The sequence below is a fragment of the Salvelinus alpinus genome, chromosome 23 (assembly GCF_045679555.1).
Source record: "Salvelinus alpinus chromosome 23, SLU_Salpinus.1, whole genome shotgun sequence".
NCBI classification, from domain to species: domain Eukaryota; kingdom Metazoa; phylum Chordata; class Actinopteri; order Salmoniformes; family Salmonidae; genus Salvelinus; species Salvelinus alpinus.
The window spans coordinates 49186434-49213553 of NC_092108.1; the positions used below are offsets into that span (position 1 = coordinate 49186434).

General features: G+C 44.0%; 1 protein-coding gene across 2 annotated transcripts in view; it reads right to left on the reverse strand.

Moving 5' to 3' along the window:
• pex5lb (peroxisomal biogenesis factor 5-like b) overlaps positions 1–27120 on the reverse strand; it is a 136140-nt gene that overhangs the window by 45956 nt on the left and 63064 nt on the right. For both annotated transcript variants that reach the window (XM_071362649.1, XM_071362650.1), the window contains 2 exons: positions 26294–26408; positions 2145–2375 (listed from right to left, as the gene is read on the reverse strand). In XM_071362649.1, the coding sequence (XP_071218750.1) occupies positions 2145–2375; positions 26294–26408 (346 nt within the window). The remainder of the gene's footprint in view (positions 1–2144; positions 2376–26293; positions 26409–27120) is intronic.

Below are 27120 nucleotides of genomic sequence, written 5' to 3' on the forward strand. Positions count from 1 at the left end.
TCCATGTAAAAGACGCACACTCGGTCCGAACCTTTAAGTCTTTACTCAAGACTCATCTCTTCTGACCCAGGGGTGCAAAAGGTAAACAACAAGGTACTGGAGTGACGAACCGCCCTTGCTGTCTCTGCCTAGCCGGCTCCCTTCTCTCCACTGGGATTCTCTGCCTCTGACCCTATTATGGTGGCTGAGTCACTGGCTTGCTTGCTCTCTCCCATCCTTCCTTTCCTCGGGCTTGTGCGGTGGGGAGATCTTCATGGGTTATACTCGGCCTTAGGACCATGCCTCAGGACGACTCGTGGCTGTCCCCATCCCCAGTCCACCTGTTCGTGCTGCTGATCCAGTTTCTGCTGTTCTGCCTGGGGCTATGGAACCCTGACCTGTTCACAGGTCGTGCTACCTTGTCCTGGACCTGCTATCTCGAACCTCTCTCGCTTTCTTTTCTCTCCCTCTCTTCCCCCACCACCTGCCGTCTTGACCTCTGAATGCTTGGCTCTCCAACTGACATTTACTCCTGAGGTGCTGACCTGTTACACCCTCTATAACACTGTGATTATCATTTGACCCCGCTGGTCATCTATGAACGTTTGAACTAGAGGTCTTCATGGGTCCAAAAAGTTGGACCTGTTCTGAAATGGACCTGCGGCTTTCCTACCCGAACCCAATATGGACCTGGGGCTTTCCCACACGGACCCAAGGACAATGAGACCCGTTCTGTATAGACCTGGATGGATCCAGACCTGGTCCGATCTGATCCGAGTGAGGAAAACAGCGGAAAGGTAATTTTTTAATTACCTTATTAACTGAAGCTGATAAAGCGCGAGAAGACTGTGAGCGAGTGGCATGGGGAGCAGGTAGGAGGGAGAGGCATGAAAAGGAGGGAGACTCATGAAAAGCAAGAGCAGGAGCATAAATTATCACATTTCTCTCTTTTTCTCTACTGCAGCAGTCGCGTTCGGATAAGTACGGGTCCTTCCGGACAAGTCAGTTAAATTTACACATACCCGAGACAATCATATCAGATCCGACCCAGACCTGTGACATTATTTAGAATTCTGGATCCGGACCCGCTCGGGTCCTGGATCGGGTCTCGAGTATTCAGGTACAAGTGGAACCGTGTAGACCTCTAATTTGAACATCTTCAAGAAAGATCTGGCCTTAATGGTTATGTACTCTTATAATCTCCACCCGGCACAGCTAGAAGAGGACTGGCCACCCCTCAGAGTTTTCTTCGTGGGTTACTGCCTTTTTGGGAGTTTTTCCAAGCCACCGTGCTTCTACATCTGCATTGCTTGCTCTCTTGGGTTTTAGGCTCAGTTTTGTATAAGCACTTTGTGACAACTGTTGATGTAAAAATGGCTTTATAAATACATTTGATTGATTGATATGCAAAATCCTAGAGAGCGGGGGCTGAGTTCAGTCTGCTTTTCAACAGACAGTGGGAGATGCATTCACCTTTCAGCAGAACAATAACGTAAAATACAAGGCCAAATATACACTGGAGTTGCTTACCAAGATGACATTGAATGTTCCTGAGTGACCTAGTTACAGTTTTGACTTAAATCGGCTTGAAAATCAATGGCAAGACTTGAAAATGGCTGTCTAGCAATGATCAACAACCAACTTGACAGAGCTTGAATCATTTTTGAAGAATAATGTGCAAATATTGCACAATTCTGTTGCGTAAAGCTCTTAGAGCCTTTATTTTTTCTTTGGGGGAAAGAGATTAGAGACTTTTCCAGAAAGACTCACAGCTGTAATCGCTGCTAAAGGTGACTAACATGTATTGACTCAGGGGGTTGAATACTTATCTAGTCAAGATATATTAGTGCATTATTTTTCATAATTGTTTTACAAATGCTAGAACATTTCTTACAGTTTTACATTAGAGTATTTTGTGTAGATCATTGACAAAAAAAATGACAATTAAATCCATTTTAATCCCACTTTGTAACAACAAAATGTGGAAAAAGTCAAGGGGTGTGAATACTTTCTGAAGGCACTGTAAGTGTCCTCCCAATATGAATGACTAATGATATTGCGATAGGTACCCCGTATGAAGACAGCTGCGTGTTGTAACGCTCAAACACACAACCCCCCCATGCACCCCCCCCTCAATCCAAACACACACATCGTGCAGTCAATACCTGAGTCTAGGGAGACCCTCTCGGGGGCTCGTGGGGCGCTCGATGAGTGCTCCACCTCCACCTGGATGAGCTCTGTCTCATCGCGTCTCTTCCCTCTCCGTGGGCTGTTTTTAGAATTTCCCTTACGGGGCCCCAAGGGGCTCGGACGCTCCCTGACGCTGACGCTGACCTTCCCGCTACTGCGTTCACTGGGCTCGCTCAGGTCCACCAGGTCGAGGGCTGAGGATAGAACTGAGGAGACACACAAACAGAAGGTCATGTCTGTGTAGTCATAAATGTAGTTGTGTTACCGCTGAATTAACAACTTGGGTAACACTTTCGAGGAGAACATGTAATGCATACAAAAGACTTGAGAGACAACCTATTCTAATTATATCCATCCCCCTGACCCTATAACCCTTCCATGTTTGCAGATCTGAGTTGTCTGGGTAAGTATAAGCAGACCGTGTAGTGGTAGGACTTCTACCACATTGTTAACTTCTTACAGATCTGCAAACATCAAAGGGTTAGAGCAGTGTTTCCCAAACCTATTACTTGAGTATTCTCCTCCCACTTCCACTTAGTCGATCTATTCGGTAACACTTTATTTGGATATTCCATCTATAGATGCTCAACAAACCATCTGTAGACTATCAGCAGCATTTCAACTGCATATCAGTTACATATTGGTTTCCTTACACTGTGAGCCGTATATGGACAGCAATCCGTGCTTTGGTTTAGTTTCCTTAGCGGCACTGTTTCCACATGCTAATGCTTTAGCCTTTATAGCACAAATACCGTTCAAGGCATGGCACCGATACTAGCATTTTTCGCGCCTCATGTTCAAATTATCTCAGTGACTTTGTTGAGCTTCAGTCGATTTTAGATACTTTCGTATGATTTGGACATGATGCGTGAAAGCCAATATCGTTCCAATGACTTGAATGTGAGTTGAGCCACAAATGCTAAAACATTAGCATGTGGAAACAGTGTCAGAGAAACTAAACCGAGGCACGGATTGCTGTCATACCTTGTCCATAGACTGCTTACAGCAGAGGTATTCAAAGTCGGATTTGCAGTGGGGTCACCACTAGGAATTGCAAAAATGAAGAGTACAGTTTATTTTATGGGACAATATACACTGAGTGTACAAAACATTAAGAACACCTGCACTTTACATAACATAGATTTCACTTGGATTCACTTGGTCAGTCTATGATCCCTTATTGATGTCACTTCAATCAGTGTAGATGAATGGGAGAAAACAGGTTAAAGAAGGATTTTTAAGCCTTGAGACAATTGAAACATGGATTGTGTATGTGTGCCATTCAGAGGGTGAATGGGCAAGACAAAAGATTTAAGTGCCTTTGAACAGGGTATGGTAGTAGGTGCCAGGCGCACTGGTTTGTGTCAAGAACTGCAACGCTTGTTTTTTTTACGCTCAACAGTTTCCCGTGTGTATCTAGAATGGACCACCAACAAAAGGACATCCAGCCAATTTGACACAACTGTGGGAAGCATTGGAGTCAACATGAGCCAGCATCCCTGTGGAACGCTTGACACCTTGTAGAGTTGACTCCAACTTGACACCCTGACGAACTGAGGCTGATCTGACGGGAAAAGGGGGGATGCAACTGAATATTAGGAAGGTTTTCTTAATGTTTTATACACTGTGTACAAATGTTACAGATTTTTGTTCTTGTTGAAAAATATAATTTTATTGAGTAAATGCATATACTGGTTTTCCTAGAGAGATGAAAATGCAATAAATTAAGGTTGTTTGTTGACGTGAAAATCAAAATGTAAGGATTTTAGGGTTGTGTCATTAGATTTGGGGTGGGGTTCGCCAGAATGTCTGGTGAAAGAAATGGTTTCCCAGAAATTCTAGTGGGGAAAAAATGGGGTCCCTGCTGAAGAAGTTAGAATACCACTGGCTTACAGGGTAAGGAAGCCAACGGAATTGTGTAATTTGGGTGAACTATCCCTTTAACAGCATTCTAGTAACTATCTGTAGATACGCTTTGGGACTATCTAAATGACGTGAAACACAAGTTGAGCTTAGTCTGTATAGTGTAGACCTTCAACTATCTACTTCACATTCAAATATTTACCAACTGATCCGCATGTTGCAATTGTGCAACACGTGCAATTACCAACACTCAAGTAACCCTCTGTAGACATGCATTGGGACTATGGAAAAAAAGTGATTAAGTTCATATGCAATAATCAACCGACACATCCAAATGTGCAACTGATGTTGGGATGACTGAAAGTACCTTTAGACGCTGGAGCACCCAGGGAAATAAATCAAGAGGGAAACTAACAAACAATCACTATGCTTAAGCGTGTCTTTCCTGTTGGTGATGAAGAAACGCATCAGAAGCATAATGTTAAACTCAATGTTTTAATGAACAAAAATCACAACATTGTCTATCAACATTTTGGGCCTAATTGCTAAAGGCTGCCAAGTGCATGTTGGGCCATTGCTCGAGGAGAGTGAGTGAAAAAGAGAGACATTGCAGCACCAGGAAAGTTTAATTCAATTTTGGGAAAAACTCAACGTACGTTTTTCTTTTTTTGAACCAGTACTATCGAATGTAACAAAGTACCGTTGTCCTGCAAGAAGGAAAACATGTTTGTCCTCTTATCTTAGTTGGAGGGGAAGTAGTTCCCCCTTTCTCATCATCTCTGTGACCTTTACTTGAATATCACCCACCATGCATAAAGTTGCCAGGGGTGTGTTCAGTTCGACAGAATAGTGTGCAATGTATAATTCAAAGGAAACCGTACTGAGCGACCAGTAGAAGAACGGTGCGTTTATGGTGACCCATAGAGCGATTGTGTATGTGTATGGTGTGTGATGCAAAAGTTTTGCGTTTCAAATGGTCAAAACCATCACAACCTCAGTTTTTCACAGTCCTTATGTCCTTGAAAAGTCTACAAAGTACTCCATGTTTGTGTCTCCTGCCCAACGTATATCCACTCTATGAAGCAGAGCTTCCTCTTTAGGGACTTCTCGGTTTCCACGACACACTTCCTTCTTGTAAATCTGCCACGCCCTCTCAATATTCTGAGTGTGCAGACCTGTAAGCGGGTCTACATAATTCTGACTGTGGTTGACCTGCGGTCCTCCTTTGAGAAATCTGCATAGGCTCTCCACTTATCACTGACTACCATACTCTAACGCTTCACATGCTTCGTGATGACAGCAACCAGGGTCTCCTTGTTCCTCATCTTCACAAGCCGAGGGATTGTGACGACTGGAGTTGCACCGGATCGCCAACATTCCACCCATGTCTTTGTCCTCCATGTATTTCCAAAGTGTCCTCTGGTGTACTGGAATTAAATAGTGTCAAAGTATCATTAGTGAACAAGGAATCAACCTACCCATTAAAGAGGCAATCTGCAGTTCAAAAAATAAAGTGAAACCCCACCACAGTTTTGGTAAACAGATGAGGGATGGAGCTGGAGAAATGTAAATCTCTCAAATTCCTAAACAGAGCTGATGCAATGGCTGACCATCCATATCAACATGGGCTTTATAACAGACAGAAATATTCCTCAGTTTCATCAGCTGTCCGGGTGGCTGGTCTCAGACGATCCCGCAGGCGAAGAAGCTGGATGTGGAGGTCCTGGGCTGGTGTGGTTACACGAGGTCTGCAGTTGTGAGGCCGATTAGATGTACTGCCAAATTCTCAAAAACAACGTTGGAGGAGGTTTATGGTAGAGAAATGAACATCTGTGGCATTGTTTTGTGTGACAAAACTGCACATTTTAGAGTGACCTTTTATTGTCCCCAGCACAATATGCACCTGTGTAATGATCATGCTGTTTAAATCAGCTTCTTGATATGCCACACCTGTCAGGTGGATGGATTATCTTGGCAAAGATCTTGCTGACTAACAAGGATGTAAACAAATTTGTGCACAACATTTGAGGAAAATAAGCTTTTTGTGCATATGGAACATTTCTGGGATCTTTATTTCAGGTCATGAAACATGGGACCAACACATGTTTATATTTTTGTTCAGTATATGTTTTGAGGCTATACAGTGTTGTTTACAATTACATGATTTACAAACAATGGAGTAAATCAAGATTATATTTTGGGTTCTGATGGAGTTAGGCAGTTGAACTAATAAGCTCATGAGGTTTTATTCCTCAGGAATCAATGGCTATATATTAAAAAGTTCAAATTGGTGATGCACATATTACAGATTAAGCCTTTAAATCTAAACTCTGAACGACAGTTTTCAAATGAAAAAGTTAGTTATCACTGGAGTGTTTTGTTTATTTGAAGACTTACAAGGAGCGCCAAAACTATTGGGACAATGACAAATTCTACATTAATGTGGATGCTACCATGATTACGAATAATCCTGAACTAATTGTGAATAATGATGAGTGAGAAAGTTAGAGGCATATATATCATAACACCCCCCCCTCAAAAAAAATGCTAACCTCCCCTTTTTCGTGATATCCAAGTGGTAGTTACAGTCTAGTCCCATCGCTGCAACGTAGCGAAGGTCGAGACACGGCCCTGAAGGTCGAAACACGGCCCTGCCAAGCCGCACTGCTTCTTGATACACTGCTTGCTTAACCCGGAAGTCAGCGCAGCAATATTTTGGAGGAAACACTGTAGAGCTTACGACCGAAACCAATACCTAGGCTTTAGCTCAGTAGGCTAACAAAGTCTTAACCCAGTCACGTTACCCTTATAATGAGTACTTGAAACAAACAAATCTTCAGGTCTCAGGCAAGGTTCTCATCACATTAGCGTGGGTCTTTTGATGATTAACCTTGCTGGATCCTGCAGACTTGTATTAGTGTAGCAGATTGGGATCTGTGAAACTCACTCCTCAGCCTGAAGTGTCACCCCTTGCGCTATTGAAGAAGCCTTTTTTAATGGCGTGATGGGATGGTATGGTACAGGAGGACGGTCACGTGTGTTTTTGAAGCAGAGGTCCTGAGTTTGAGTCTCTGTACAAGCTGAATCAGGGGGAAGCGGTACTCGCTAAGCAAGCTGGACTCTGACAACAGTTGTGCTCATCTCAAACGCTGGTGTCGCTGTGGAGTGAGTTTGGGGGGGGTGAATGTAGCAGATGGGGATCTGTGAAACTCATCAGCCTTAAGTCACCCTATCAAGCCTAGCTAGCTAAGTTAGACCTGCTGGCTACTGGCCAAATTAGCTAGCGTTCTTGATTCGAGTTAATAAGATAAATAAAAATCTCAAATTAGCTACTCACTTTAACTGCTTTGAGGTATTTTCGGAATAGTTTCTCACTTTGTTTTTCCAGTTGTCAGTTCGACCACAGCATTTACACACTCATTTGTGGCGCCCAAATAAAAAAATGACGGTTTGAATTCTGCAGCAGAAAAAATGTGGTTCTTGTTGCTAGGCTAAAAGTTACAGTGCTTGTAGCTTGCGGTTTTGCGCCTTTATGTCTATGGATTTAATATTTCAAATTATTGAGCATGTCCTCAAAACTCAAATAAACAGACAATTTAGTATATCAAAATGCACATAAATATCCTGATACGGACCTCAGTCAAAAAGCATATGCATTGTATTTGTTGAGAAAATATACTAAATTCAGCAAAAAAAGACACGTCCCTTTTTCAGGACCCTGTTTTTCAAAGATAATTCGTAAAAATCCAAATAACTTCACAGATCTTCATTTTACAATGGTTTGTAAAGGGTAAACTGTTTCCCATGCCTATTCAATGAACCATAAATAACTAATGAACATGCACCTGTGGAACGGTCATTAACACACTAACAGCTTACAGACGGTAGGCAATTAAGGTTACAGTTATGAAAACTTCGGACACTAAAGAGGCCTTTCTACTGACTCTGAAAAACTCCAAAAGAAAGATGCCCAGGGTCCCTGCTCATCTGTGTGAACGTGCCTTAGGCATGCTGCAAGGAGGCATGAGGACTGCAGATGTGGCCAGGGCAATAAATTGCAATGTCTGTACTGTGAGACGCCTACGACAGCGTTACAGGGAGACAGGACGGACAGCTGATCGTCCTCGCAGTGGCAGACCTTGTGTAACAACACCTGCAAAGGATCGATACATCCGAACATCACATCTGCGGGACAGTTACAGGATTGCAACAACTGCCCGAGTTACACCAGGAACGCACAATCCCTCCATCACTGCTCACACTGTCCGCAATAGGCTGAGAGAGGCTGGACTGAGCGCTTGCCGGCCTGTTGTAAGGCAGGTCCTCACCAGACATCACCGGCAATAACATCGCCTATGGGCACAAACCCACCGTCGCTGGGCCAGAAAGAACTGGCAAAAAGTGCTCTTCTCTGGGGGTGATGGTCGGATTCGCGTTTATCGTCAAAGGAATGAGTGTTACACCGAGGCCTGTTCTCTGGAGCGGGATCGATTTGGAGGTGGAGGGTCTGTCATGGTCTGGGGCGGTGTGTCACAGCATCATCGGACTGAGCCTGTTGTAATTGCAGGCAATCTCAATGCTGTGCGTTACAGGGAAGACATCCTCCTCCTTCATGTGGTATCCTTCCTCATCCTGACATGACCCTCCAGCATGACATTGCCACCAGCCATACTGCTCGTTCTGTGCGTGATTCTGTGCAAGATCAGTGTTCTGCCATGGTCAGTGAAGAACCCGGATCTCCCATTGAGCACGTCTGGGACCTGTTGGATCGGAGGGGTGAGGGCTGGGGCCATTCCCCCCAGAGATGTCCAGGAACCTGCAGGCACCTTGGTGGAAGAGTGGGGTAACATCTCCCAGCAAGAAATGGCAAATCTGGTGCAGTCCATGAGGAGGAGATGCACTGCCGTACTTAATGCAGCTGGTGGCTACACCAGATACTGACTGTTACTTTTGATTTTGACACCCCCTTTGCTCAGGGACACAATATTCCATGTCTGTTAGTCACATGTCTGTGGAACTTGTTCAGTTTATGTTTGTTGTTGAATCTTATGTTTATACAAATATTTACAGGTTAAGTTTGCTGAAAATAAACGCAGTTGACAGTGAGAGGACGTTTCTTTTTTTGCTGAGTTTATGTACAGTTGAAGTCGGAAGTTTACATTCACTTAGGTTGGAGTCATTAAAACTAGTTTTTCAACCACTCCACAAATTTCTTGTTAACAAACTATAGTTGTGGCAAGTCGTTTAGGACATCTACTTTGTGCATGACAAGTAATTTTTCCAACAATTGTTTACAGACAGATTATTTCACTTATAATTCACTGTATCACAAATCCAGTGGGTCAGAAGTTTACATACACTGTTGACTGTGCCTTCAAACAGCCTGGAAAATTCCAGAAAATGATGTCATGGCTTTAGAAGTTTCTGATAGGCTAATTGACATCATTTGAGTCAATTGGAGGTGTACCTGTGGATGTATTTCAAGGCCTACCTTCAAACTCAGTGCCTCTTTGCTTAACATCATGGGAAAATCAAAAGAAATCAGCCAAGACCTCAGAAAAACAATTGTAGACCTCCACAAGTCTGGTTCATCCTTGGGAGCAATTTCCAAATGCCTAAAGGTACCACATTCATCTGTACAAACAATAGTACGCAAGTATAAACACCATAGGACCACGCAGCCGTCATACTGCTCAGGAAGGAGACACGTTCTGTCTCCTAGAGATGAACGTACTTTGGTGCGAAAGGTGTAAATCAATCCCAGAACAACAGCAAAGGACCTTGTGAAGATGCTGGAGGAAACAGGTACAAAAGTATCTATATCCCCAGGAAAATGAGTCCTATATCGACATAACCTGAAAGGCCGCTCAGCAAGGAAGAAGCCACTGCTCCAAAACCACCATAAAAAAAGCCAGACTACGGTTTGCAACTGCACATGGGGACAAAGATCGTACTTTTTGGATGTCCTCTGGTCTGACGAAACAAAAATAGAACTGTTCGGCCATAATGACCATCGTTATGTTTGGAGGAAAAAGGGGGAGGCTTGCAAGCCGAAGAACACCATCCCAACCGTAAAGCATGGGGGTGGCAGCATCATGTTGTGGGGGTGCTTTGCTGCAGGAGGGTCTGGTGCACTTCACAAAATAGATGGCATCATGAGGAAGGGAAATTATGTAGATATATTGAAGCAACATCTCAAGACATCAGTCAGGAAGTTAAAGCTTGGTCGCAAATGGGTCTTCCAAATGGACAATGACCCCAAGCAGACTTCCAAAGTTGTGGCAAAATGGCTTAAGAACAACAAAGTCAAGGTATTGGAGTGGCCATCACAAAGCCCTGACCTCAATCCTATAGATAATGTGTGGGCAGAACTGAAAAAGCAAGGAGGCCTACAAACCTGACTCAGTTACACCAGCTCTGTCAGGAGGAATGGGACAAAATTCACCCAACTTATTGTGGGAAGCTTGTGGAAGGCTACCAGAAACGTTTGACCCAAGTTAAACAATTTAAAGGCAATGCTACCCAATACTAATTGAGTGGATGTAAACTTCTGACCCACTGGGAATGTGATGAAAGAAATAAAAGCTGAAATAAATAATTCTCTCTACTATTATACTGACATTTCACATTCTTAAAATAAAGTGGTGATCCTAACTGACCTAAGACAAGGAATTTTTACTAGGATTGAATGTCAGGAATTGTGGAAAAACTGAGTTTAAATGTATTTGGCTAAGGTGTATGCAAACTTCCGACTTAAATTGTGTTATGATAAACTGTAAGGTCTCCTCTCAGGAGACCTGTGTGTGTGTTTACACCTGTTTTGAGTGTTGTGCCCTTCAGACACTATCAGAAGGATGAAACTGCCTACGCTCATACTCCTCCTGTCTGGGCCCCAACGTGGCTATCTGAGTTTCTGCGAATACGACTGTTTTCCTGATAACACAAGACTGCCGCAGGCCTGATGAAAACAGCCTCCTGTCAGAAGATCCTTAGACTCGTTCACCTTGTTATGACTCTATACTTGTGATGAAAGGTCAAGTTTCGGTCAAACCCACTTCTGAGCTTTTAATTGCTGACAAGATGGTTGCTGCTGCCAGGGAGAGGTTAGATTGATTAAAATGTTGTTGCCAGGGAAAGTCACGCAAGGGGGACTGGGGAGGCTAAATGAGTTACAGGATGTCTTAGCTCTCTCCCCAGGTCTTAGCTCTCCCCAGTCATATACTGTACTCTGTACCAACTTCTGCCTGCAATTGTATTACTGAAGGAGAATCGAAATACTTAAAACAAAGAGTCTGTGTTTCCTTTCTACTACCAATATAAGTTTGATAATTATATAGACCTGATTATCTGACCAACACCCCCAACATACCACACATACGCAGTCAAATAGTATCTTACAAGCTAAAATACTCAACTAAAATGGGTTCACAAGCATAAGTCCTCACCTCCCAGTCTTAGAAACAACATGACAAATAAAATGCGTCCAGCTTCTAGAATTGTCGTTTCCCCCAGTGATCCTATCAAGCATTTGTTCATGAGATACTACCTCCAACGTTGATTCTGTCCACTGTTTCAGAGTAGGAGTGGTACGACCCTTCCAAGTTCTGGGGATTACTCTAGCTGCTGTAACGCTAACAACAGCGACTAGTGCAAATTCCTCATTTGTTACATTATGTAACTCTGTTCTATCGCCCAAGAGACATTCTTGGTATGACTGGAGTTGTTAACCTCAACCATTCCTCCAGATATTTCAAAACCTCCTTCCAGAAAAGGTAGCACTAATGTACAGTGTCATATTGCATGTAAAAAATGTCCCAGTGTCTTTTTTGGCATTTCCAACACAGATATTTGTTGGTCGACCCCATCTTATGAAGCATTGTTGGGGTCCAATAAAACCTACGCAGTGTCTTCTATTGAGTAAGTTTCCCCCTGGCTTCCCTTATGTTCTTCCCTGAGCTGGACAAGATCTTCAACCAGGTATCATCCTCAATTTCACACTTTGCCATATTGTTCTGAGGTTTTTACAGTCTTTACTCAGCAGATGAGTAAATATTGAGTAAAACATGTCTGCTTTAGGTTTGGGTAATTCCAAATATTCAGCTTTTGGGTTTTTTCCTGGATTTTGTTGATAGCCGTTTAACAAACACTCCCTCAATTGTAAATATTTCCAGAAATGTCCCTCGTCTCCCACATCATATTTTTGTACCAAATCTGAGTATGACGTTAAAACATCTTCATTGTACAGATTACCTATAGTATGAATTCCTTTCATTAGCCACTGTTTCCAGTACACAGACTTCTTTCCCTTCAGTAGCCTAGGATTGTGCCACAAAGATGAGTATCCTTAGATGTGAAATTCCACATATATTGTGTACTGTTCTCCTCATCTCTTTTGAATGTAACAAAATTGGTTTGGGAGTTAACACACCTCTCCCCTGTAAGACTATGTGACAGAGTATCAACAGGGGTGAAAGGATAACTTAGTTCCCATTCTATTGTTATCCATTCCTAGCCAGAATCCCTTTTATCCAATGCTTCGCTAATTTAGCCATTTCAAATGGTAAATTGTACAATTTAACATCTGGTGAAGCCAAGCCTCCTACATCCCTTGGTGAGCACATCTTCATATTAAACCTGGATTTTTTCCTATCCCACAAAAAGTATTTACTTCATTTGTCATATTGTTGAAAATACCAGTCTGGAAAATTCATAGGTAACATTGCAGAGATAAAATTTAAATATTTTCCCATTTTTCTAAATTGGTCTTAATCTTAACTAGTAGTGGCTCAAAATGTAGTCCCATCAATTACTCCAAATTGGATCCCATTTGAAATTAAATGGGGTAACAGTTCCAGAGTAACATATAGCATTAATTGGCATTGCTTTCTACTTATTCCAATTATTTTTGTAGCCTGACAAACTAGAATATGATTCAGTACAAGTAAGTAATCGTGGTACAGGATCAAAGACCAGCAGTAGAATATTGTCTGCATACATAAGCAGTTCGTGTTCTTTTCCTCCTCCATGTACACCCAAAATTTCAGGATCTCTTCTTATCCTTGTTGCAAGAGGCTTTAAAACAGGCGAGGGGAGAGCGAGCAAACCTGTCTTGTGCCTCCAGAAAGAGAAAAAAAGGAAACAATTTCATGTGTAAATACTGTTGCTTTTGGACTGGAATAAACGACCCTATCCATTTACAAAAGTCAGGTCCAAAACCAAATTTTCCTTGGGTTCTTAAGAGAAAAGCCCACTCTACCCTATCAAACGCCTTCTCAGCATCTAAGGTGAAAGCAGTGGTAGGAACTATGTTTGAGCGGTTTAACCACATGAGATGTAAGAGCCTCCTCATATTATCAGGTCCTGTTCTTAATAAATCCTACTTGGTCACTATGTATGATATTAGGTAGTGCCTTCTCTAAGCATATCGCAAGGGTCTTAGTAAGAATCTTACAATCCACATTAAATGAGGCGGATAGCTCTAAAATTCCCAGGTTCTGTAGTATCTCTATCCTTTTTAGGGATAAGCGATATCAAAGCCTCATTAAAGGTGTCCGAAAGGGAGCCATTATTAATGACTCGTTAAACCACTATCAATATAGGTACAAGAATGTCAAGATACTTTTCATAATATTCTACAGGAAGGCCATCCAGACCAGGTGACTTCCCTGCTTTCATACATAAAATGGCAGCTCTAACCTCATCTTCTGTTATAGTACAGACCAGGTCTACCTGGCTATCTGATAATCTAGATAATACTATACCAAAAAAGTAGCCATATTTATGGGGCTCGCTGAACCGGAGGATGTATATACACATTGTATTCGGAAAGTATTCAGACCCCTTCCTCCACATTTTGATACGTTACAGCCTTATTCTAAAATGTATTAAATAAAATGGTTTCTTCATCAATCTACATACAATACTCCATAATGAGAAAGCTAAAAAAGGTTTTTAGACAGTTTGGGAAATGTATTAATAACAAAAAACAGGCCTTATTTACATAAGTATTTAGACTCTTTGCTATTAGACTCGAAATTGAGCTCAGGTGCATCCTGTTTTCATTGATCATCCTTGATGTTTCTACAACGTCATTGGAGTCGACCTGTGATAAATTCAATTGATTGGACATGATTTGGAAAGGCACACATCTGGCAGTGCATGTCAGAGCAAAAACCAAGCCATGAGGTCTAATTAATTGTCTGTAGAGCTCCGAGACAGGATTGTGTCGAGGCACAGATCTGGGGAAGGGTACCAAAACATTTCTGCAGCATTGAAGGTCCTCAAGAACACAGTGGCCTCCATCATTCTTAAATGGAAGAAGTTTTGAACCACCAACTCTTCCTAGAGCTGGCCGCCCAGCCAAACTGAGCAATCGGGGGAGAAGGGCCTTGGTCAGGGAGGTCACTCTTACAGAGCTCCAGAGTTCATCTGTGGAGATGGGAGAATCTTCCAGAAGGACAACCATCTCAGCAGCACTCCACCAATCAGGCATTTATGGTAGAGTGGCCAGACGGAAACCCCTCAGTAAAAGGCACGACAGCCCACTTGGAGTTTGCCAAAAGGCACTTAAAGGACTCTCAGACCATGAGAAACAATATTCTCTGGTTTTATGAAACCAAGATTGAACTCTTTGGCCTGAATGCCAAGCGTCACATATGCAGGAAACCTGGCACCATCCCTACTGTGAAATATGGTGGTGGCAGCATCATGCTGTAGGGATGTTGCTGTGCAGCGACGCTCCCTATCCAACCTGACAGAGCTTGAGAGGATCTGCAGAGAAAAATGGGAGAAACTCCCCAAATACAGGTGTGCCAAGCTTGTAGCGTCATACCCAAGACGACTCGAGGCTGTAATCGCTGCCAAAGGTGCTTTAACAAAGTACTGAGTAAAGGGTCTGAATACTTATGTTTATGAAAGTTTATTTTTATTTTTTTTATTTTTAATATACAGTTGCAAAAATGTCTAAAAAACTGTTTTTGCTTTGTCATTACGGGGTATTGTGTGTAGATTGATGAGGAACAAAAATGTAATCAATTTTAGAATAAGGCTGAAATGTAACAAATGTGGGAAAAGCAAAGGGGTCTGAATACTTTCCGAATGCACTGTAAATCACTTTTCTCCCGGGTAACCCGGGATTTCCTGCCAAAACCGGAAGCGTCATTCAAAAGCATAGGCCTGTGTCTGGATTTTATTGTAAATTCGAGCCTGATGCTAACTGAGCCTGATGAGCCATAATTTAAATAAATTTCATTAGCCCAACATTAAAGACATTTAATGAGCCCAAGCCCAAAAATCCCTAATGATTGAGCCATAAGTGCATTTGGAAAGTATTAAGACCCCTTGCCTAATTCCACATTTTGTTACGTTACAGATTGTTGCTCAATCACTACCAATACTTCAAAGAAATAGATAACCATTACATATAGACCTATTTTTTACTCCACTAAAACTGTAAAGGAGTGTAAATTCAAACAGTATGTTGCTAGCATCAATCTTCGGCAATCTTCGGCCTCAATCTTCGGCAAGAAAGATGTCCAGTTATGATGTTCGCAAATAATGCTTATTACTGTTTATGCGTGTGGTTTTTGAAAGTACAGAATGAGGAATTATTAGTAATTAGAATACAATATCAGGAAATAGCAATAAAACAATATTACAGTGAAGAAACATAATAACACTGCTATAAAAATAATAAGTTGCAATGACAAAATCCCAATTATGAATTATATAAGAAACAGTAACTGAAGAGCTCCACAAGGGGGCAGGGCAGGGCTATGCTAATCAAGCCAAATCTTATTCTTATATTTCTCACTTACCGTGTATATGTAACAACCTTCTTAATGTCAACCAGTCTTGTGTTCTCTCTCATTCTTCTCCCTACATCACGCCCAACCTGCATCCCAATCTGTCTTGGAATACCTGCTCTTCTAGGTGCTCTGCGTGAACTACCTTCACTGCTTCTGCATATGAGATTTTACGCTCACTCCTCACCTGCTGCACTTCCACTTGTCTTTTCATCACTGCACAGCAGTTTAACTGGATGTCCACATTCATGTTCGCCCCCACACTTCACAAATCTCATTTTGCCTTTAAACACCACCGCCACATACCCAAACCTTTAACAGTTATATCAACGCAATGGTTTCGGAACATAAGGTTGCACATCTTAACTTCTTCTGCCAGTACCGGATCCTCAAAGTTTAGTATCTCTGACAGGCTATCCACCCCCCACTTCGTGTGTCATCTAGAGGCACTTTGCATCAATAAGAGAGCCGTGATTCAAGTGATCCTTTATTTATGGTTGCTTCTCAGCCAAGGGAGTGGGCTCACTCACAATTTTGCCTAAGAACACAGCCATGAATAAAGAAGGGTACCAACACATCCTCCGAGAGCAACTTCTCCCAACCATCCAGGAACAGTTTGGTGACGAACAATGCCTTTTCCAGCATGATGGAGCACCTTGCCATAAGGCAAAAGTGATAACTAAGTGGCTCGGGGAACAAAACATCGATATTTTGGGTCCATGGCCAGGAAACTCCCCAGACCTTAATCCCATTGAGAACTTGTGGTCAATCCTCAAGAGGCGGGTGGACAAACAAAAACCCACAAATTCTGACAAACTCCAAGCATTGATTATGCAAGAAGGGGCTGCCATCAGTCAGGATGTGGCCCAGAAGTTAATTGACAGCATGCCAGGGCGGATTGCAGAGGTCTTGAAAAAGAAGGGTCAACACTGCAAATATTGACTCTTTGCATCAACTTCATGTAATTGTCAATAAAAGCCTTTGACACTTATGAAATGCTTGTAATTATACTTCAGTATTCCATAGTAACATCTGACAAAAATATCTAAAGATACTGAAGCAGCAAACTTTGTGAAAATTAATATTTGTGTCATTCTCAAAACTTTTGGCCACGACTATACATACTGTACATCAACACATTATTTTCATATATTAATAATTTCATTTATTTTAGGGGCAACATTTCATTTCACTTTCACGTTATGCTTTCTTGGTAACGCATGTTACAATATAATGTCTAAAAGACATCTGGATTCAGATTTTGTCAGAATACAGTGCCTATCCAGAAAACTCAAAATATTCATTGGAAATTGTCTGTAATCTCTAGAATATCAATAACGCGTCATGTAAAGATGTCCCGTGTATGGACCCTTTTCGCCCAGTGAAAAGTCTGACAATAATTGTGTTTACACAAAAAGAAGACCATTATAAGAAACAACTGGGTCTCTATGGACATGTAATAAATAATTTATAGCATGTATTGTTGTCTAATGAAAATACAAAGCTATTTATTTTACACACATTTACCTCTCATTTCCCATTGTCAGTGATAACGCAGAACTACCGGTGTACGTATTGCATCCACGTGTAGAGGCTGGAGTGGGCCCAGTACAAAATTGACCCAGTCCTCATATGACATGCATCGTATAATACCTAAACAGGGTTGCCAGGTCCTATTTTGCTGTATCCATAGTCTGAAATGTGAAGACATTCACAGTTTTCATAAATAGGAATTATAACGTACACCGGCCTACTTCAACAGGGGACAAAGTTCCACTTTCTACCATTTAGTGTGATTACACAGTGGTGTCACCTATACGGTGGAGACCGTACAGAAGCAGTGGTCCATAGCCTAGGTCAGAGCCACATATTGCAGTTGCGCAGTAGACCTAGGGCCTAGGCACAGGCTGCACTCACCAGCTACTGCAGAACCATGGAGAACTCCACCACAGCAAATAAAATCAAAATGTATTTGTCAAGCCCTTAACTCTATTTCTTGAACTGCATCCTTGGATAAGAAAATATTTACTAAATAAACTAATGTAAGAAATGGAATAAAAAGGAATAATCAAATAACATTAACGAGGCTATATACAGGGGGTACCGGTACTGAGTCAATGTGCGGGTGTACAGGTTAGTCGACGTAATTTGTACATGTAGGTAGGGGTAGAGTGACTATGCATAGATAGTAAACAGCGAGTATCAGCAGTGTAAAATGTGTCAATGTAAATAGTCCGGGTGGCCATTTGATGAATTGTTCAGCAGTCTTTATGGCTTGGGGATAGAAGCTGTTGAGGAGCCTTTTGGACATTCAAAGCTCTCTGGGTGACTCAGCAACACACCTCTCGGCCCAGACTGCTCCACGATAGCCTATTAACATATCAGCTTGTTTTCCGGTTTATTGTCGGCAAAAAATATTGATGGGCTGCATTATTACATATTTAAATTAAACATTGTTTCTAAAAATTAAAAAAATACCACTTGCTTCCAGTTGATTAATACAGCTAACACTAGCTAACAATGACTTACCAGATGAAGATGTCTGCACTGGTATGGCACCATCTTCATCTTCCGTCCAAATTTCTTGCTTTTCATTTTTCCTTTCAGCAGACGTTTCTCCTGCAGCCAGTTTATCAATTTCTATGTAGATTTTTTGTTCTGTTTGACATAGGCCATGCTAGTTAGTTTCCTAACCAAACTATCCATTATCCATTAGGGACAGGCTGGAATAATGGATAGTGTTTTGACTGGAATTGGCGTACCAATTGAATATAATTGGCACACTAATTTCATTGGCTGGAACCAAAGTGCATAACCATGCAGATAGATTTCACTGCTATCTTTCATGAGTGACGTCTATGTGGGTGTTCGTTTCTATGTGGACGTTGCACATCGTTGCACTTCCGAACCGGACGGCCCCCCTCTCCCCGCCTGCAGTAACGTTACATTCACCGCTGCAACTGCATGAGGACCATATGGAGTGTCTACAAAGCGATAAATTGATATAAAGGTAAATTAATGTTAGGTGCCTAGCTACATTGTTGAAATATGATTCATGTCTGAGCTAAAAAGTCTTGGCTAGCTAAATGTAAACTGCAAGTCAATTGCTGCTATTATATGTTTTCGGCCACAGCTAGTTAGCAACCTGGAGCTTGTTTAGCTAGCCAGCTCAAGTTTTCATGTCCACTATCTTTTCTGCTCAGGGGACAAGAGCACGGATGTGTGACCATGCAAAGGAAGAGGACGAGGAGGGATAATGTAAGTAGTTAGCAAGCTACTAGCCTAGTTAATGTTAACAGTATAAGCAAAGATTATAGAACTAGCTAACCTCTTATCTATGGTATAAGCTATAAAAAGGTAGCTAGCTAACTAGCTAGAAAGCTAAACTTTGTGAAATACCATGTTTAGTTAGCTAGCTATACTTAGCTAGCATTTGTCAATGTTAACGTTAACGATCACATACTGTATCTCTTCAAGAGTTCAGATTGTAAAACATCTCTTTTCAGTCACCATTGGCCCTGAGATGGTGCTACAGTGAATAAAAAGCATGCAAACATAAAAAACATTAACCAAATTTGGTTATTGAATGTCTCGTTTACGGCATGATGAACTTCCCCGTGCTATATTTCTCCCCCAACTATACTGAACAAAAATATAAACACAACATGTAGAGTGTTGGACCCACTTTTCATGAGCTGACATAACATATGCCAGAAATGTTCCATGTGCACAAAAAGCTTATTTCTCTCAACTTCTGTGCACAAATGTGTTACCATCTCTGTTAGTGAGAATTTCTCATTTGCCAAGATAATCCATCCGCCTGACAGTTGTGGCATATTATGAAGCTGATTAAACAGCATGATCATTGCACAGGTGCAACTTGTGCTGGGGACAATAAAAAGCCACTCTAAAATGTGCACTTTTGTCTCTGATATGTTAATAGGCCATCGTGGAGCAGTCTGGGCCGAGAGGTGTGTTGCTGAGTCACTCAGAGATATGAGCTTTGAATGTCCAAAAGGCTCCTCAACAGCTTCTACCCCCAAGCCATAAAGACTGTCTCACAATACAATGTCACAGATGTTAATTTCTCAACCATAAGCCGCCTCCAACGTTGTTTCAGAGAATTTGGCAGTACATTCAACAGGCTTCACAACCGCAGACCACGTGTAACCACAGGACCTCCACATCCGGCTTCTTCACCTGCGGGATCGACTGAGGAGGGGGAGGGAGGGTGCTGAGGAGTATTTATGTCTGTAATAAAGCCCTTTTGTTGGGAAAAACTAATTCTGATTGGCTGGGCCTGGCTCCCCAGTGGGTGGACCTGGCTCCCAAGTTGGTGGGCCTATGCCCTCCCAGCCCCACCCATGGCTGCGCCCCTGCACAGTCATGTGAAATCCATAGATTAGGGCCTCATTTATTTATTTCAATTGACTGATTTCCTTCTATGAACTGTAACTCAGTAAAATCTTTGAAATTGTTGCATATTGCATTTATATTTTAATTCCGTTTATGTTCTTTCATGTTGTTGAAGTTCAAGTGAAAAAATTAAGCCGATGAACCAGGAATTGGTTCAATGGAAGATTAAAGCAGAGATCCTCCAGGAAGACCTGGAGGCTGATCGAGCATTTCTGGAGCAGCAACTGAGCCAGTTGACTGCCGAAACAGAAGATAGGTGACATTATTCCAAATTAGGAACTCTGTTTAATTTAATATATTATGGTTTATGGATTCTCACTTAAATGTATTCTGTCAGCACAAAGAATACCAAGAAGACAAACATTTTCAGGTCTCTAGCACAATCTCCCACTGACGATACGCTCACACTTTCACTAGCAGCCTTTTATCAAAACTGACCGCTACCATCAGAGACCCAGATGCAGACAGCTAGAGTCACAGAGGTTTATTGACCCAAACAGGGGGCAGGCAAAAGACCGGTCAAAGGCAGGCAGAGGTCCGTAATCCAAGGCAGAGTCAATAAGGTACAGAACAGCAGGCAGGCTCGGGGTCAGGACAGGCAGAGGTTCGTAAATAAGTCAGACATGTATAGAACGGCAGGCAGGCTCGGAGTCAGGGCAGGCAGAATGGTCAGAACCGGGGAACAGAACTTGAGAAAACAGGAAGATGGGAAAAAGCGCTGGTAAGACAAGACAAACTGGCAACAGACAAACAGAGAACAAAAGGTGACTGGTGATAATTAGGAAGATGGGAGACACCTGGCGGGGATGGAGACAAGCACAAAGACAAGTGAAACAGATCAGGGTGTGACAACAGCACCCCTCCCTCCCCCCTCTTCCATGTACGGCGACATTACATCTGGGCCAAGGGTATGCCGACCTCTTCCTCTTGCTCCAGGAAGAGCAGGGGCTAATACCCCAGAGACCACTCGAAAGTCAAGAGCCCAGTGGCAGAGCAGGGGAGGGTGTTGCGGGCGTATTCAACCCACACGAGTTGCTGGCTCCAGGTGGTGGGGTTGGCGGAGATAAGGCAGCGATGAGTCTTCTCCAGGTCTTGGTAGGCTCGCTCCAACTGGCCATTGGACTGCAGGTGGAACCCGGAGGACAGGCTGACGACCCAATGAGCGTGCAGATCTCCTTCCAGAACCAGGACGAGAACTGAGGACCCCGGTCAGAGACCATGTCCACTGGGAGTCCATGGAACCAGAAGACGTGCTGCACCATGAGCTGGGCCGTCTCTTTAGCAGAGGGTAGCTTGGGGAGAGGAATGAAGTGGGCGGCATTGGAAAACCGGTCCACTACTGTCAGGATGGCGGTGCTGCCATCAGACTGGGGAAGACTCGTGACGAAGTCCAGGGATATGTGAGACCAGGGATGGTGAGGGACAGGCAATGGTTGAAGACTAGCCAGAGCTTGCCGAGGAGTCTTGTTCTGTGCACAGACCGTGCAGGCGGCGATGAACGCGGAGAAGTCCGGGACCATGGTAGGCCACAAAAAGCGTTGCCGCACCAAGGCCAGGGTTTGACGGGAGCCCGGGTGGCAGGCAAGCCTGGAGGAGTGGGCCCACTCCAGGACCAAGGAGCGGACAGCGTCAGGCACAAACATCTGGATATCTGGGCCCCCTCCCCTGGGTTTGACTGGGAACTCTGTGCCTCACGAACATGCTTCCCTATTCCCCAGCTGAGTGCTGTCGCCAGACATGAGGTGGGAAGAATGGTCTCGGGGTCCGAGTGTAGCGGTGGGGCTATAACGGCGTGACAGCGCATCCGGCTTGATGTTCTTGGATCCTGGTCGGTAGGAGAGGGAGAAGTTAAACCGGGTGAAAAGCAGGGCCCACCTAGCTTGCCTGGAATGAGACGCTTGGCGGTGGGGAGATATTCCAGGTTCCTGTCGTCTGTCCACACAATGAACGAAGGTTCCACCCCCACCCACCGGTGTCTCCACTCCTCCAACGCCATCTTCACCGCGATAAGCCCACGATTCCCCACATTGTAGTTTCTCTCTGTGGCGTTGAGGTGATGTGAGAAGACGCAGGGATTTAACTTGAGGTCCAGGGCAGAACACTGGGACAGGACAGTCCCCACTCCGACATCCGAAGCATCGGCCTCCACCACGAACTGACAGGATGGGTCAGGATGAATCAATATGGGAGCAGTGGTGACGTGGTGCTTGATGTCCCGGAACGCCCGGTCAGCAGCTGGGGACCATGTGAACGGAACCTCTGGAAAGGTGAGTGCAGACGGGGGAAACCAGGGTGCTGTAACCCCGGCTAAAGCTGTGAATCCCAGGAAACATTGCAGCTGCACTCTGGACGTAGGCTGGGGCCAATCCACCACCGCTCTCACCTTCCCGGGATCCATCTGTACATTCCCTGCAGCGATGATGTAACCAAGGAAGGGGATGGTGGGGCGATGGAATTCGCATTTCTCCGCTTTCACAAAAAGCTGGTTCTCCAGGAGGCCCTGGAGGACCTATTAGATGTGGAGCACATGTTCTTGGGCTGAGTGGGAGACAACAAGGATGTCATCAAGGTAGAAGAAAAACAAACCAGCTCAACATGTCGTGGGCAACGTCATTAACCAGGGCCTTGAACACAGCAGGGGCGTTGGTAAGTCCAAATGCAATGACCAGGTATTCTTAGTGGCCGCTGGTCATGTTGAAGGCAGTCTTCCAGTCGTCCCCTTCCCGTAAACGCACCAAATGGTAGGCGTTCCGCAGGTCCAAAATGGAGAAAACAGTGGCCCCCTGGAGCTGCTCAAAGGCCGAGGCGATGAGGGGTAGCGGTTAGAGGTTCTTCACCGTGATGTCATTGAGGCCCGGGTAGTCGATGCATGGGCGCAGGGGTTTGTCCTTCTCCACAAAGAAGAGCCCTGCGCCGGCAAAGGAAACAATAGGACGGATACACCCTGCAGCTAAAAAGTCCTCGATGTCGGTCTCCATAACCTTCGTCTACAGACCCGACAGATTACAGTCATCCCTGGGGCAGTGTGGTGCCTGGGAGAAGGTCGATCCCACAGTCATAGGGACGGGAACCCGAGGAAACTTAATAAGCATAAATTGGATTGCCTCACTGTGGTTCCCTGACACTCGTAGGTTGATGGGAGTGGTATTGTGAGTGACCAGGCCTACAGAGCGTCCGTCCAGCACTCTAATGTCCATGGGAATGGAGAGGGGCTGAGTGGTGATGTCCAGCTTGGACGCCAGGATAGCGCCCCAAAAAACTCTCATCGGCCCCAGAGTCGGAGGGACTTTTACTTGTTCCCCCACAGCAGGATAGCATGGAAAGGGGTGCGAGTAAGGGGAGAGCAAAAGTTTTCTGTATGGCCCACTACTGTACTCTTCCGTTCTTGATGAGCCTGGGTTTTTAGTGGGAAGGTATCTACGAAATGTCCCGTAGCTCCACAATATAGACAGCTCTGGGTGTGGAGTCGGCATAAGAGCTCAGCCGGAGTCCATCTAGCCCTGCCCAGGTTCATGGATTCCGAAGGAGGCGAGTCGGCAGCCCTAGGTGATGCCGAGAGAACTCGGGTGACGTCGGGTTCTTCGGAGGCGAGGTGGGAATCGAGGGTGAACGAAGGCGACAAGGCACAGTTTCCCTCTCCCTCCGACGTTCTTGAAGCCGCTCATCGATCTGGATGGTCAGGCTATGAGGTAGTCAAGGTCCATGGGCAGCTCCCGGGCTGCGAGCTCATCTTTGATCACCTCCGATAGTTTGTGAAGGAACATGTCGAACAATGCTTCCGGGTTCGAGGCACTCTCAGCCGCAAATGTGCAAAATCCACCGCATAGTCTGCCACACTACGGGAGTCTTGACGTAGCTGGAGCAGCTTACGAGCAGCCTCTCTCCCGGACAACAGACAATCAAACACCTTCCGAACTTCCACCAGACTGAGGCAGACGGCGGACAGTTGCTCCAACACCGCCACAGCCCTGGCATGCGTCCTCCCGGACATCAGCGGTATGATGTACGCTATCCTCGAGCAGTCCGAGGGGAACGAAGAAGACTGCAACTCAAAAATGAGGGAGCACTGGGAGAGAAAAGTCTGGCAGGTTCCAGAATCTCCAACGTAGTGCTCCGGAGGAGGTAAGCGGGGTTCTCGGGACACTGGGGTAGGCTGCGAGATTACTGGTGTGATCCGTTTCCCAGTAGGGAATCTGCGGAATTGCTCCAGCAATGTATCAAACGCCTGGTCATGGTGTTCTACCAGGGTATGGAGTCTCTCCATAAGACATTGCAGTAACTCCTTGTGTCTTCCAATGGTGGCTCCTTGCAGGGAGACAGCATTGTGGAGCTGGTCTGAGTGCTGGGTCAGTCAGGGCCAGTTCGTACTATCAGCACTCAGGAGAAGACCCAGATGCAGACAGCTAGTCACAGAGGTTTATTGACCCAAACAGGGGCCAGGCAAAAGACAGGTCAGAGTCAATAAGGTACAGAACAGCAGGCAGACTCGGGGACAGGCAGAGGTTCGTAAACGGGTCAGAGTCAGGCAGGTACAGAATGGCAGGCAGGCAGAATGGTCAGAACCGGGGAAACTAGGGAACAGAACTTGAGAAAGCAGGGAGACTGGAAAACACGCTGGTAAGACCGGACAAGAGAGGACAAACTGGCAACAAACAGAACACAGGTATAAATACACTGGGGATAATGAGGAAGATGGGCGACACCTGGAGGGGGGTGGAGACAAACACAAAGACAGGTGAAACAGCCTTTAGCCATTAGGCCAAAGATGTTGATTGACAAATTGTGATTTTTACTATTTAAAATATTGATTTTAACATTATGCCTCTGATGCGTTTCTTCATCACCGACTAGGAAAGACAAGTTTAGATAGAGCATATAGATTGTTTGTTTTCCCTCTTGATTTATTTCCCCAGGTGCTCCAGTGGTAATTTCAGACATTCCAACAAAAGTTGCACATTTGGATGTGTTGGGTGGTTATAGCATATTAACTTTCACTTTATTGGTCCCAATGCATATCTACAGAGGGTTACTAGAGTGTTAGTCTGTAGACGTTCAACTAACTACGTTGGATCTGGTTGGTCCCTGGATGGGAGACCAGATGCTGCTGGAAGTGGTGTTGGAGGGCCAGTATGAGTCACACTTTCCTCTGGTCTAAAAAAAAGATCCCAATACCCCAGGGCAGTGATTGGCGACATTGCCTTCTGTAGGGTGTCGTCTTTCGTTAAACAGGTGTCCTAACTCTCTGTGGTCACTAAAGATCCCATGGCACTTATCGTAAGAGTAGGGGTTTTAACCCCGGTGTCCTGGCTAAATTCCCATACCATCATCCCCAGCTTCCAATTGGCTCATTCATCCACCTTCCTCTCCACTATAACCATTCCCCAGGTTGTTGCTGTAAATGAGAATGTGTTCCCAGTCAACTTACCTGGTATAATAAGGATTAAAAAAATAGCAGGACGCATGTTTTCTGTACAAGCTTCCTTCTTTTCACTCTGTCATCTAGATTAGTATTGTGGCGTAACTACAATGTTGATCAGTTTTCTCCTATCACAGCCATTGAACTCTGTAACTGTTTTAAAGTCACCAATCCCGTAGAGGTTAACAAAGGGGTTGAATACTTACTGACTAACGACATTTCAGTTTTACATTTTGTATGTGAAAAAAAAAACTATTCAAATTCGACATTATGGGGTATTGTGTGTGGGGCAGCTTTGAGATGCCTGCCAATTGGAACATTTTTGCGATTTATTTGTATATTGAACCATGTCATGTGCCGTTGTTTAAAAACTCTGTGGATAGTCCTAAAACAATGACGTCATATCTGAATTCCGGCATCTTTATGAACCTTTGCCATTGATTCAGGTGTGCTTGTACTGGAATAATTAAAGTGTAACTGGCTGGGGGCCCTTGAGGAGAGCTATGGGAAACACTTGCCTAGGGGGAGGGTGGAGCAGGGAACAAATTGGGACTGGCTGAGAGACAACGAGAGGAGAGGAGCAGATGAGGGCATTAATGAGTTGTGGGTAATGAGAGAGGGCTACCTGCTGTGTTGGAGGTGACCGGTCGGACCACAGGGCCATCGATGCGGCTCTCCGACAGGAAGTCGTCGATGGAGGGGCTCAGCAGCGGGCGGCTCTCTTGCTGCTCACCGACCAGCTGGGGAGGAGAGACGCAGTGAGGAAAACAGAAAACAAAAAAAGAAAAATGCTGCAGGAGAAGGATAGTCCATAGTAGGAGTCTGCAACTCGTGGCTTGTGAGCCAAATCCAGCCCACAAACCGATTTGATGTGGCACACCAAGGTTGTCTTTTTTATGTCGGTGAATATCCCTGGTTAACAGTTGATGCCCTATTTTGTTTATGTATAACACTCTTAGGTTAGATACAGTAACGGAAGGCAAACTTGAGGGGGGCTACGGTCCATTTCAATCTAAGAGTCAATTTAGAAACTGATTACTATCAACTGGATATGGAACACTTCAAGTTTATGCCCGAATTCATAGGGATTGAGATTAATCGGATCACAGCTAAGCAAAACATGTTGAGCATGAGGAGAATAACTGATTTTGATGAGGCAGAACCAAAAGAGGAGCGATGGTGAAACCAAGCATACGACACATAATGAAACAGCTGCCAAAATCCCTTGACCATACGAGTTGAGAAACAGATCTTCAAAACACAAAATCATAAAACGTGTTATGTTTTCTCATTTGAGAATGAAATGTAAAAGTGAAAGCGTAACCAAATTATATTTATTTACATCACTTGACTAAATAGTGACCCTGAGTATTCCTTGATGTTCAATAAACACAGAGCAGCTTACAGTAAAATGTCATGTAATACAATATATGATATCCTTTACTTTCTATT